This window comes from Bos indicus, chromosome 17 (assembly GCF_029378745.1).
Source record: "Bos indicus isolate NIAB-ARS_2022 breed Sahiwal x Tharparkar chromosome 17, NIAB-ARS_B.indTharparkar_mat_pri_1.0, whole genome shotgun sequence".
In the NCBI taxonomy this organism is placed as follows: Eukaryota; Metazoa; Chordata; class Mammalia; order Artiodactyla; family Bovidae; genus Bos; species Bos indicus.
The window spans coordinates 70,374,059-70,386,972 of NC_091776.1; the positions used below are offsets into that span (position 1 = coordinate 70,374,059).

General features: G+C 47.6%; 1 protein-coding gene across 9 annotated transcripts in view; it reads left to right on the plus strand.

The window, feature by feature from the left end:
- The window catches only part of DEPDC5 (DEP domain containing 5, GATOR1 subcomplex subunit), a 72,926-nt gene that overhangs the window by 41,709 nt on the left and 18,303 nt on the right, over positions 1–12,914 (plus strand). For 5 of the 9 annotated variants that reach the window (XM_070769896.1, XM_070769898.1, XM_070769900.1 and 2 more), the window contains 3 exons: positions 2,466–2,685; positions 4,835–4,968; positions 10,630–10,738. In XM_070769896.1, coding sequence (XP_070625997.1) covers positions 2,466–2,685; positions 4,835–4,968; positions 10,630–10,738 — 463 coding nt within the window. The other 4 variants (XR_011561238.1, XR_011561239.1, XR_011561240.1 and 1 more) reach the window with 3 other exon arrangements.

A 12,914-nucleotide genomic window follows, 5' to 3' on the forward strand; every position in this document is an offset into this window, starting at 1 on the left:
CGAGTTGGCTTCCTCCCATTGTGGCCTGCCACATGTCTGTAATCTAATGCCTCTGTTCTTCCTCCTGATTGTAAAATGAGGGCATTCTTAGGGAAAAAAAAGTGGAGGGAAAAACACATCTGGATTGGGTTAAAAACTCAGTGATGAGATGGACGGGGACGATCACACAGCAGTGTGAATGTACTGAGCGCCACTGAATGTGCTCTTAAAGATCATTATAATGCTAAATGGTGTTACATGTGTTTTACCATATGGAACAACAAAGAGCAAAAAAACCTGGTGAGGATGTGCCCTTTGGTGGAATGTCCGTGCTCTTCACATCTTCCTAAGTGCTTGTAACTTTTTTTTTTCATTGAGGTGTAGTAGATTTATAATGTCACATTAATTTCTGCTATATAGCAAAGTGGTTCAGTTATATATGTACTTTCTTTTTTTAATATTCTTTTCCATTATGGTTTATCCTGTAAAAGTGAAAGTGTAGTCACTCAGTTGTGTCCGACTCTTTGCAACCCTTGGTCTGTAGCCCACCAGGCTCCTAGAATACGGGAGTAGGTTGCCATTCCTTTCTCCAGGGGATCGTCCCCACCCAGGAATCGAACCTGGGTCACCTGTATTGCAGACAGATTCTTTACCATCTGAGCCACCAGAGAAGCCCCCCCATGGTTTATCCTAGGATTTTTAAAAATCTTTTTTCAGCTTTATTGCGGTATAATTGACAAAAATAGTATATACGTAAGGTGTGCAGTGTGATGGTTTCATGTAAATGTACATTCTTTTCTTTTTTTTTTTAATTGGAGTATAGTTGATTTATAGTGCTGTGTTAGTTTCAGGCATCCAGCAAAGTGAATCAGTTATACACATACATTTGTCTACTCTTTTTTAGATTCTTATCTCATATAGATCATTACAGAGTATTGAGTGGAATTCCTTGTGCTGTACAGTAGGTTCTTACTAGTTATCTATTTTATATATGGTGGTTTAGTCACTCAGTCATGTCTGACTCTTTGCGACCCCATGGTCTGTAGCCTGCCAGGCTCCTCTGTCTGTGGGATTTCCCAGTCAAGAATACTGGAGTGGGTTGCCATTTCTGTTTCCAGGGGATATTCCCGGCCCAGGGATCGAACTCGGGCCTCCTGCGTTACAGGCAGATTCTTTACCAACTGAGCCATCAGGGAAGCCCTATTTTATATATAGTAGCGTGTATATGTCAATCCCAGTCTCCCAATTTGTCTCTCCCCACTCTCTTTCCTCCTTGGTAACTGGTTAAGTTTGTTTTCTACATCTGTGATTCAATTTCTGTTTTGTTCATTTGTACCGTTCTTTCAGATTCCACATTTAAGTGGTGCCATGATATTTGTTTCTCTGACTTACTCCATCCATTATGATAATATCTAGGTGCATCCATGTCACAGTAATGGCGGTATTTTCTTCTTTGTTTTTTAATTGGAGGCTAATTACTTTACAATATTGTGTTTTTTGCCATATATTCACATGACTCAGCCATGGGTGTACATGTGTTCCCCATCCTGAACCCCCCTCCCACCTCCCTCCCCATCCCATCCCTCAGGGTCATCCCAGTGCACCAGCCCTGAGCACCCTGTCTCATACATCGAACCTGGACTGGCAATCTGTTTCACATATGATAATATACATGTTTCAATGCTGTTCTCTAAAATCATCCCACCCTCACCTTCTCCCACAGAGTCCAAAAGACTGTTCTATACATCTGTGTCTCTTTTGCTGTCTCGCATATAGGGTCATCGTTACCATCTTTCTAAATTCCATATATACGCATTAGTATACGGTATTGGTGTTTTTCTTTCTGACTTACTTCACTCTGTGTAATAGGCTTCAGTTTCATCCACCTCATTAGAACTGATTCAAATGCATTCTTTTTAATGGCTGAGTAATATTCCATTGTGTATATGTACCACAGCTTTTTTATCCTTTTGTCTGCTGACGGACATCTAGGTTGATTCCCTGTCCTGGCTAGTATTTCGTTCTTCTTGATGATCATAAGCTATTGAATATAGTTCTCTGTGCTGTGCAGTAGGACCTTGTTGTATATGCATTCTCTACATAAAAAGCTTTTTGATGTCTTGTTTTTAACTTTTCATTTTTATGTGTGATTTATGGTTGTAATGATAAAAGGCTGCCATTGCACTGGGCCTGGGCGCACACAAGCATTCCAGTGTCTCTGGGGTAGAAGGGAAGAGCAGCCTTGGAGGTCTTCCCTTGGAGCCTGCAACCTCAGATGGGCACGTGCTCCCAGGCAGATGGACCCTCCACACCCCACTCTGGAGGTGGGGGTGGGGGGTTGCTGAGATGGATGCACCTCGCTGGAGGTGCTTCTATCACCGGCTTGGTCTCACCTCCACTGGCTTGGTCTCACCTCCACTGGCTTGGTCTCACCTCCACTGGCTTGGTCTCACCTCCATCCGTTTTCCCACTGTATCCCTCCGCAGCTTAATCGAGTCCCTGAAGTTCTGGAGGACACGCTTCCTGCTGCTGCCGGCCTGCGTCACCGCCACCAAGCGCATCACGGAGGGAGAGGCGCACTGCGACATCTACGGGGACCGGCCGCGGGCCGACGAGGATGAGTGGCAGCTCCTGGACGGCTTCATCCGCTTCGTGGAGGGCCTGAACCGCATCCGCCGGCGGCACCGCTCGGACCGCATGATGCGGGTGAGGCCCCGGGGCCCCTCGCGGGCTGAGCCGGGTGTGGGCTGCAGGGACCGCCTCTTCTCACGTCAGCAGCCCCTCCCCGGCCAGTTCTTTACCCCACAGCCCCCCAGAGATTATGTTCAGTCCAGCAGAGTGGGTTCTTCTTCAGTGCAGGATGCAGTGGTTGGTGGTGGGGGAAGCGGGGGAAAGCTCCCCACCCGAAGACAAAGCCCTCCGTGAGCTCCCTGCAGGGTTCCCGGTGTCAGGCACAGCTGCCTGTGTGCCCTGGTACCGGATTGCTCAACAGCAGCCATGTCACTTCAGTCACTTGTAGAGGTTACCCGCACCCTTGGGCCTCCTTTCAGTGACTCACTCCCCAGTGAGGGTGCTGAGGCTTGTAGCGGTGATGGGAGGATGTGTCTCAGGACACCCAGCTAACAAAGGGCTGATCTGGGATGATTCGGCCCATGTGCACGCCTGTGTGGCTGTGCACACAGGTCTCTCAGTTTTATAAACGTATAGCTTCATGCCACCACCATCACCGCCACCGTCAGGACACAGAACAGTTCCATCACTCCAAGGAAAGCTCTCCCAGCACCCTTTAGAGTCGCACTATCCCTCCATCTCTAACCCTGGTGGACACTGGTCTGTTCTCCATCACTCTACAGTTGTCTTTTCCAAATACCCTATAAATGGGATCATACAGCGCATAATCTTTCCAGGCTGCGTTCTTCCCCTCAGCATAACGCCTTTGGCATTCATCTAACTTGTCGCTTGACTCCACAGTTCATTCCTGTCCATTGCTGAGCAGTGTTTCATCATCAGTTGTGTTTTTACTTTTTGTTTTTAACCTCAAGTTCAGCTGTCTTCTGTACACAGCATCATTTCCAGGAGAGCTGTGTAGTGGAAAGAACCTTGGTTTTGGAGTCAAGTCAACTGGACATGGAACAACAGACTGGTTCCAAATAGGAAAAGGAATATGTCAAGGCTGTATATTGTCACCCTGCTTATTTAACTTATATGCAGAGTACATCATGAGAAACGCTGGACTGGAGGAAGCACAAGCTGAAATCAAGATTTCTGGAAGAAATATCAATAACCTTAGATATGCAGATGACACCACCCTTATGGCAGAAAGTAAAGAAGAACTAAAGAGCCTCTTGATGAAAGTGAAAGTGGAGAATGAAAAAGTTGGCTTAAAGCTCAACATTCAGAAAACTAAGATCATGGCATCAGGTCCCATCACTTCATGGCAAATAGATGGGGAAACTGGAAACAGTGTCAGACTTTATTTTTGGGGGCTCCAAAATCACTGCAGATGGTGACTGCAGCCATGAAATTAAAAGAGGCTTACTCCTTGGAAGGAAAGTTATGACCAACCTAGACAGCATATTAAAAAGAAGAGACATTACTTTGCCAACAAAGGTCCGAATAGTCAAGGCTATGGTTTTTCCAGTGGTCATGTATGGATGTGAGAGTTGGACTATAAAGAAAGCTGAGAGCCGAAGAATTGATGCTTTTGAATTGTGTGTTGGAGAAGACTCTTGAGAGTCCCTTGGACTGCAAGGACATCCAACCAGTCCATCCTAAAGGAGATCAGTCCTGGGTGTTCATTGAAAGGCCTGATGTTGAGGCTGAAACTCCAATACTTGGGCCACCTGATGTGAAGAGCTGACTCATTGGAAAAGACTCTGATGCTGGGAAAGATTGAGGGCAGGAGGAGAAGGGGACGACAGAGGATGAGATGGTTGGATGCCATCATGACTCAATGGACATGGGTTTGGGTGGACTCCGGGAGTTGGTGATGGACAGGGAAGCCTGGTGTGCTGTGGTTCACGGGGTCACAAAGAGTCGGACAGGACTGAGCGACTGAACTGAACTGAACTGAACTTCACTTTTCTGAGACTTAGTTTCTTTTTCCATAATGTAGATGTAACATTGTTTACTTCCTCAAACTGTGATAAAAGTAAAATGTAAGTAAACCGCCTCAAAGAGGCAGTTTGTTTTGAGTCTGACAGCTACTTGGGAATTTTGGTTTGGTAAAAAGTTGTTTCGTGGCATTTCCAGCTCCTGGATCTCATCCTCCCGGACTGTACTAATGGGTTCCCAGAACCTGAGGCACAGCGGACACAGCAGCATCTGATGGCCTGTTTCCTTCTCTCTGCTCTAGAAAGGGGCCACCATGAAAGGCTTGCAGATGGCCGGGCCCATCCCCACGCACTCTCTCGAGTCGGCTGGCCCCCCGGTTGGGAAGAAGGGAACCTCAGCTCTGTCTGCCCTGCTGGAGATGGAGGCCAGTCAGAAGTAAGTGCCTGGTGGAGGGAGATACCTCCATGCCCCGTAGGCCCAAGTGCGGTGAAATGTTGGTGCTGTCTGCCAAGGAGCCAGTAATTGACAAAAGACAGGCAGGTGAAAAGAAAGGTTAATACATGGTAAGTGTTGAATGTCATGAAATAGGCCAGAATTTATGAACTTGAAGTCTGGAGCTTGATTTGAAATACATGTACAATTGTTTTTTTTTTTTCCCACAATGTTTTTTGTTTTTTTTGTTGTTGTTGTTAGTGGGTTGATTTTTTGTTTGTCTTTATTTTTAATAGACTTTTCTGTTTTTAATCCAGTTTTAGGTTCAAGGCACAATTGAGTGGAACAGAGGGTTCCCATATGCACCCTTCCCCACACAGTATCCCCGTCCCTCACTGAGCAGCCCATTTGGTGCAACTGATGGACCCAAAGTGCACCGTTTATTTACATCGAGCTTCACTCTTGGTGTTTCACACTCTGTGGGTGTGGTAGTGGTTTAGTCTGGTCATAATTCGTGTCTGACTCTTTGCGATCCCATGGACTGTAGCCCACCAGGCTCCTCTGTCCGTCGGTATAGATAAACTTACAATGACACATAGCCACCATTAAAGAGTAGTTTCTCTATCCAAAAAACACAGAATATTTTTAGAATATTTGGGCAATATTTGAACAATTTTTTTGTTTGTTTGAAGAGTTCATATAAAAATCTTGACTTCCGGGGCCTGGTGGTCCAGTGGTTAAAACTCTGTGCTTCCACTGCAAGCGGCATGGATTCAATCCCTGACTGGGAAACTAAGATCACACGTGCTGCACAGCCAAAATACATAAATAAGTAAATAGTAAAAAAAAAAAAAAAAGCCTTAAAAAAAAAAATCTTAATTTCCTAGTGAATTCCTATATGAAAAAATAGATAACATATACCTACATGATGCGTGGTTATATGAAAAATATAGATAATGTCATACAAAGGTATGTTACATATAATATGTAATATTTGCTTTGCTTGAGCTAGTGGAGACTCAGTTAGCACTGGGTCCCCGTTCAAGCCTGGCCATGGTGGATGGGCTGGCACTTTAGGTGGGCTTGTGCCCTGGTTCACTGTGGAGCCAGTGCATCCTCTGTGCTTGGACTTGACTTGGTCCCTCAGTCCGCCACCCGACCAGCTTCTCTAGGCGTTAGAGTGTGTGGTCCCTTTGTGAAGAGCAGGCGCTGCAGCTCTCAGGACCCCAGAGGGATCCCATCTTGCTTTGGGATGTGGGATTTAAGATGTCTTTGTAGGAAGGGATGCATTTATTCCTGGGGAGGTGGGACTTGGGGAAAAGGAGAAAACATTGCCATAAGCCTTAACCCCTGCCCCTCCACCCTTCCAGCCAGATCAAGTCCCCTCTGTGCCCCCCGGTGTCTATCCAGTGGCCTGGGGGGGTTCCGAGCTGTGCCTGCAGGAGCCCACATATGTTGAGCTTTCAGAAGGTAATGTGAGTGAGCTTGTGGCCCAGCGGGAGATACAATTGCAAAGACAGCGTGGGAAGTCAGACTCGAAGCTGTTCCTACATGTTCCCATAGCAAGAGCGGTGGTTTGAAAGTTTCTTTATTTTAATGTAAAATTTCAAACATTAAAAAAAAAAAAGTAGATTCACATAATAAATCCCCAATTACCCATCACTCAGATTCAATGATTGTTAACTCAGGGCCAATCTTGTTTCATTTATATCCCACTTGCTTCTCTTCTTTTTTATTTCTTATAAAACCCCAGACATCTCATCTCTTCCTCTATAAGATTTCAGTGTGCATCTCTGAAAGACAAGTACTCTTAAAGCCGTAATATCATAATTCACCTAAGAAGTCACAGCAGTTCCTTAATATCGTGAAATATTCATGCAGCGTCTTTGGCAGAAGTGGTGTTTTCAGAGATGGGTCCTGCATATGGGAAGGCCTGGTGGATGGTCTCAGGAGGCAGAGGCCTAACTGGTCCAGGCGATAGGCAACAGAGGCTGGAGGCAAGGATGGGGTAGAGAGAAAGGGATACAGTGGGGAGGGAAGAGAGTGGCCAGGGTGACGGTGGGGGGGCGGGGGCGGACAGATGACAGGCAAAGCTGGGATAGGTCAGGCCCATGATTGAGGGTGCTGGGGCCTCCAGAAAATCTGACCCAGGAAAGACCCCACAACTCTACCTGCAGATTGTCCCTTAGCTAATCACAGACCTTTCCTGCTGGAAAAAAAGAACAAGGAACATATGTTGCTGGGAGGGGTGTGAAGCTGGAGGTGGGGGAATCTTATTTTAATATGTCAGTGAGTCATTGTTCCGAGCGCTCCATGGAGCCTCTTTCTGCTCAGATGGAAAGAGGAGAGATGCCTTGGGGTGACAGTGTCCCCTAATGTGTGGGGGGCGCTCAGCTGACCCCATAGCAGGAGGCAGAACAGGGCGCCCTGAGATGTATTTTTCCCCAGATGGCTGCTCCCAGGTGACGTGGTGCCTCTTCTCAGAGCTGGAGGCCGAGCAGAGGCCGAGCAGAGGGAGCCAGGCCTTTATGTAATGTTTGCTCATGTGGCATTTTTTACCTTGTGCTTTTCTTTATTTTTTGCTACCCCAAGCAGATCCAGTTTTATTATGGAAAACTGTTGCAGCAGTATGAAGAAGAGCTTTAGAAGTTTCACCTGTAGGCCTGCCGTCTTATCACGTGTCTCGGTTTCCTCCGGTTCCCCTGAGTCTTTGCCTGGAGGTGCTCACGTGGCGTCAGGCTCTCGTGGGAGGCAGGGGCCACGGGAGAAGGGCTGTGGGCAGTATGGGCTCCGTGGCTTCTGTTTGATGGAGAGAAACTGACATCAGGGAGTCAGAGCAGGGAGCGAGCCCCGTGGCAGTCATCGTGGCCTCTGGGAAGAAGGCAGCATGCCCCATACGTGTCGTGTGGGCATGCACAGCATAGCAGTTTTTTTTGGTGGCATTCCCTCCCCTGAGCTGTGGAGCCTCCAAGGGCACGGATAGGTCCCAGGTGTCTCTGAATCCCCAACCCCTGGTCCATAGGTCAGCACATAGATTGCAGCTCAGTACACGAGGGTTGTCACGCACATCAGACGAGGGAACACTGGAGCACACCCAGGGAAATGGCCATGGCTCCCAGGAAGCATAGGAGGACGTCCCAGTGGGTGTGTGTGGACAAGGCCCAGAGGAACATGCCATGATGTGATGCAGAGACAGCACGATGTACGGGGCTCAGGCAGAGTTGAACTTTTAGTCTGCTTTTCATATATGAATCACCCTTCAGAGTAGCCAAGCGATTGGTGTGGGGAGGTGTTTGTCTCTCCAGTTATCAAGCTAATGGGTCCAGAGGGAGTGCTCGAACATTACCACGTGTGGGCTCCTATGTGCTTACGGATCTAGCAGAGATCACCAGTGACCGCTCACATCGCCAGATGCCGAGGCCTCCAGATAGAAGCACACAGCATGCTTGAGGAGAAGTTCCTGCCCATCAAGCCTAAATGTGCTCAAACCTCTAGATACAATTTCTAGTTCTCAGGAAGTGCTGGGCGCAGAGGAGCGGGGTAAACAATAAAGGGATGTGATGAGCACATCCAGATGGTAAATTTACAAGACCAGTGAGCTCCTTTCTCCCACAGATAAATTGCAGGATATGGAGAGATGAAAAGAGCTTCCGGCTTAAAGGATGCTCGAGAGACATGACTGACTGCAGCATAGGGACCTTAACTGCATCCAGCAAACACACTGTAAAAAGTTTTTTTGGAGACAATTAGAAAAATAATGATACTAGAAAATTTTTAAAAATTTAAGTGTGTTGATGGGATTGTTATTCTTTTATTTTCTTCTAGAGATGCAATACACACTGAAGTGTTTACAGATGAAATAATAGCATATGTGAGTTTTGCTTCCAAATAATCGGGGTGGGTAGGTATAGATGGGACAAGATTGGCTCCATCATAAATGATCCTGGGGTCCAGGTAAATCATGGGTTTGATTATATTATCCTGTATTTTCATATGGGTTTGAAAATTTTCCATGATAAAAGCTAAAAAGAGAAAGTGTAGCAAGTTACTATGGAAACCAGTTTTTAATCTCCGATATGAGTTAACCTCACCATCAGTAACAGACGTGTCAGAATTTAAGACGAGAGAAACGTCACGAATTGGTTTCCCAGGGGAGGTAGGGGGCAGAGGACCGAGGGAGAGGCCCCGCTGCAGGAAAAGCCCCTGACGCCTCCGGTCTCCCCCTGGAAGTGAGCCGGGTTAGACCAGGGCCAGGCGTTTACACCCTTTGGTGATGGTTCATTGTCCCCAGGCAGCCTGGGGAAGGGCATGGGCCCCCCTGGAGGGCTGCTGGGGGGCTGCTGGACAAAACGGCAGCTCCTGATGCAGTGCAGCCACACGAGGGTCTGAGCCTCACAGTGCCCACCGCAAGAAGGGTGTGTCACAGTAACACCCGAGCATTTAAGACTGGGATGTGAGCCTCCTGGAACTTACCAAATAAAGATTCAGTGATACTTTAAAAGTCTAATTTGGGGGCTCATTTGAGTTACAGTTTGTTATTGCTTAGTCGTTAAGTCACGTCTGATTCTTTTTGTGACCCCATGGACTGACCCATCACCGACTCAATGGACGTGAGTTTGAGTAAACTCCGGGAGTTGGTGATGGACAGGGAGGCCTGGCGTGCTGCAGTCCATGGGGTCGCAGAGTTGGACGTGACTGAGCGACTGAACTGAACTGAACTGAACTGAATGGACTGTAGCCCACTAGGCTCCTCTGTCTATGGGATTCTCCAAGAAAGAATACTGGAGTGGGAAGCCATTCTCTTCTCCAGAGGATCTTCCCAACCCAGGGATCAAACCCAGATCTCCCACATTGGCAGGTGGATTCTTTACCACTGAGCCACTTGGGAAGCCCTAAGTTACAATGATTCATGGTTTATTTTAGTATGGAAAAGAAATTAGAAAAATAAATGTGAAAGTAGGCATTTATGGACTCCAGAACCAAGATAGGAGGAGATGTCATAAGAAAACCATAGTTGTCTTGTGTCTGAGATAATGCCTGTTATGTGCGTGGCTTTTTTTTAGGGGGTGGGGAGGGATTAAGTGTGTGCATTTGCAAGATTAACACATCTTCAAAATGTGTGAAGAGTTGACATGGTCCACCCTATTTAGTTGTGCTGAACGGTAACGCAGCCCTAATTTTCAGAGTGTGCTTCTGGTGGTCTATTTAATAAAAAATGAGGAAAAGCTCTGTCGCAGAGAGCTGAAAGCATGGTGTTCACGGATGGAGTGACTCAAACCATGTCACTTGCCTTTTCAAAGGAATACGTAAACCCTAAGCTGTGCCACGATACTTTTATTTACTCGTTTATTTTTTGGCTGCACTGTGTGACATGCAGGATCTTATTTCCTCCACGAGGGGATTGAACCCACATCCTCTGCATCTTAACCACTGGACCACCAAGATGCTTTTAAAATTGAGCTATTTTCTGATTTTCAATGGCAGCTGGCAATCATTCAGGACAGTGAATGAAATTAAGGGCACCACACAGGGTCTGAGGAGAAACAAAGGGAAAAGCGTGTTTCAGAGATGAGGGCCGCAGAGCAGCCTTCGGCTCGTCATGGCCGACGCTGGTCCTTCCTCGGGCTCTGAGCAGAACCGCCTGTGTGTGTTTCCTCCTCTCAGGTGCCTGGGAGAGCAGCAGGCAGCGGCACACGGGGTCAAGAGCTCCGCCCCGCCAGCCGAGAGTGGCGGTGTAGCCATGACTCCCACCTATGTGGACAGCCCGCGAAAGGTAAAGGAGCCCTTGGATGGGCAGGGGGCCAGTGTGTGCACTCAGGGCCTCGCCGTGGAAGGTAGCACACAGCCCTCGGAGCCAGAACCAAGTGTGCTGAGGAATTGGTGAACCCTTGGTAGCATCACTGTGTTGATGGCGGGACTTGTAAGGAAGCTGACTACCTGAGGAAAGCAGGTGTATTAGTCAGGTTAATTGGGTCAGTCAAGCCTGAAGGTCTGGCTTGAGCTGTGACGCTGGCCTCTGGTTTCCCTTCAGCTCCATCCTCAGCCCTCCCTGGTGAGGGTGAGAAGGGATGGGGGTGGGTGGGTGGGGGGAGGATAGAAAACGGCTGAAGCAGATTCCAGGAGAGCTCCCTCTTTGGTGAACGAATCGCCCATCAGTCAGCATAGACTCCTGAGAAGTAGTCAGACGGGAGTGTCCTGGGAGACAGAAACCAAAACCTGGGACTTTGGCCCCTGCACAGGATTGGCGAGTACAGCAGAGGGGCTGAAAACTCCATAGGGCAGGCTTGTCCTGCCTTCGAAGACCAATAGGTACGACTCTGTCAGCTCCTTCTCCCCAGAAATTCAGAACCTGAGATCGTTCTCATGTGGCCGCACGTTCCCTCATCTGGTTTCTCTCACTCAGAGACTTAAGATTCAGTAGGTTTTTTTATTTTTCAACACTGTGGCCAACTTATATATCCATCTGCCTATTTATTTATTTTTCTACCACATCATGAAGATTTCCCCGTCTCATTATTTCTCCAAAGCATGATTTAAAAAAAAAAAGTCACTATATAATATTTCATCATGTGACTAGACCTTTATTTGTTTAAAACAACATGTATGTGGTTTCTGATTTTTAAAAATAGTTTTTGGTAAGTATTCCGTAAAGTTTTTATAATTATTCTGCAGTGTATCACAATTCAAATAATGCTGCAACAGCCTTGCGCATAACTATTTGATCACATCTCTGATTATTTCTTCAGGATAAGTTCCTAGAATTAGATGACTAGGATGGAGGGATTGAAATCTTGAGAAAAGTAGCAGCCGAGGCTGCAGGCAACTTGGGGAATTCATAGACCTGAGACGGCAAACCTTAAGAAATATTTTAGTCTTTGTGGGCTGAGAGGCAGGACCCAGGTTATCGTGTGGACTCTTCCTCCACCATTTAAAATTTGAAAAGCTCGCAACTCACAGACTGGAACGGCCAGGGGACCAGATTTTTTTGTAGGCTGTTCTGCAAGCCCAGCTCTGAGACAGTGGCTCTGGGTCCAGTCCCCAGTGGAGTCTGTGCGTCGGGAACGACCGTCAGTGAAGGAAGTCTTTTCGTCTGTCCTCGGGTGCCTCGTGTCAGCATCTCCACTTCTGTGTGCTCTGGCAGAGGAGGGGCGCAAGCAGAGCACGGGACACACCAGTACCTGTGCTGTCCCCAGGACTAGAAGCCGTGTGGGGACCGAACTGAGAAGTGGGCGCTTACAGCCACAAGGATTAGGGTTAACACATGCCAGTGGCCACATGGGAGGCTTGTCCACAGCACTCCCCTTCTCATCCGGCTAGACAGTGAAGTCCACACAGGTGGCCAGGGGTCTGCCGGGTGTAGATTTCCAAGTGGTCCAGGGGAGGCAGAGGGGTCAGGAGAAGGCCTGCCACTGTCTCCAGGGAGACTCCTACACGTCAGGACGTGTGGAGGGTACCCGCATGCGCGTTTCCACTGCTCGTTACTGGAGCTTGTCGTGGCTGGTGGGCTGGGACAGCAGTCCTGGTAAAACAGACGGTGAAATGCTTCAGTGATTCTCCTTTTAGAATTAAAGAAAAGTTGTAGGCAAGCAGAGACCTTCAGGTATATGGAGTGCTAGTTCCAGATTTCAGTGAGACATAAAAAGTGCAAAGATTTTGAAGAGACAAGAGGATATGTCTTTACCTTAAGAAGGAAGGAGGGAGGGAGGTGTGATCGGAAAAGTTCTCTCTGCCGTTTATGTTTCAAGTCCACGGCAACCTGAACCCTGCAGGGATGGCGGGGAGGCCGTGCCAGGAGCTCCTCCTGGTGAGCATACACGTGTCTGACACTATAAATGTTTCAGCGGCTTCGTGGTGTCGTTACACAACCAGTAGAGGAGAAGGTACTGCTGCTTCTGTGTCCCTGGTTCGCTTGGAAAATTTAGCAAAAACTTTTCCTGCATTGAATCCTT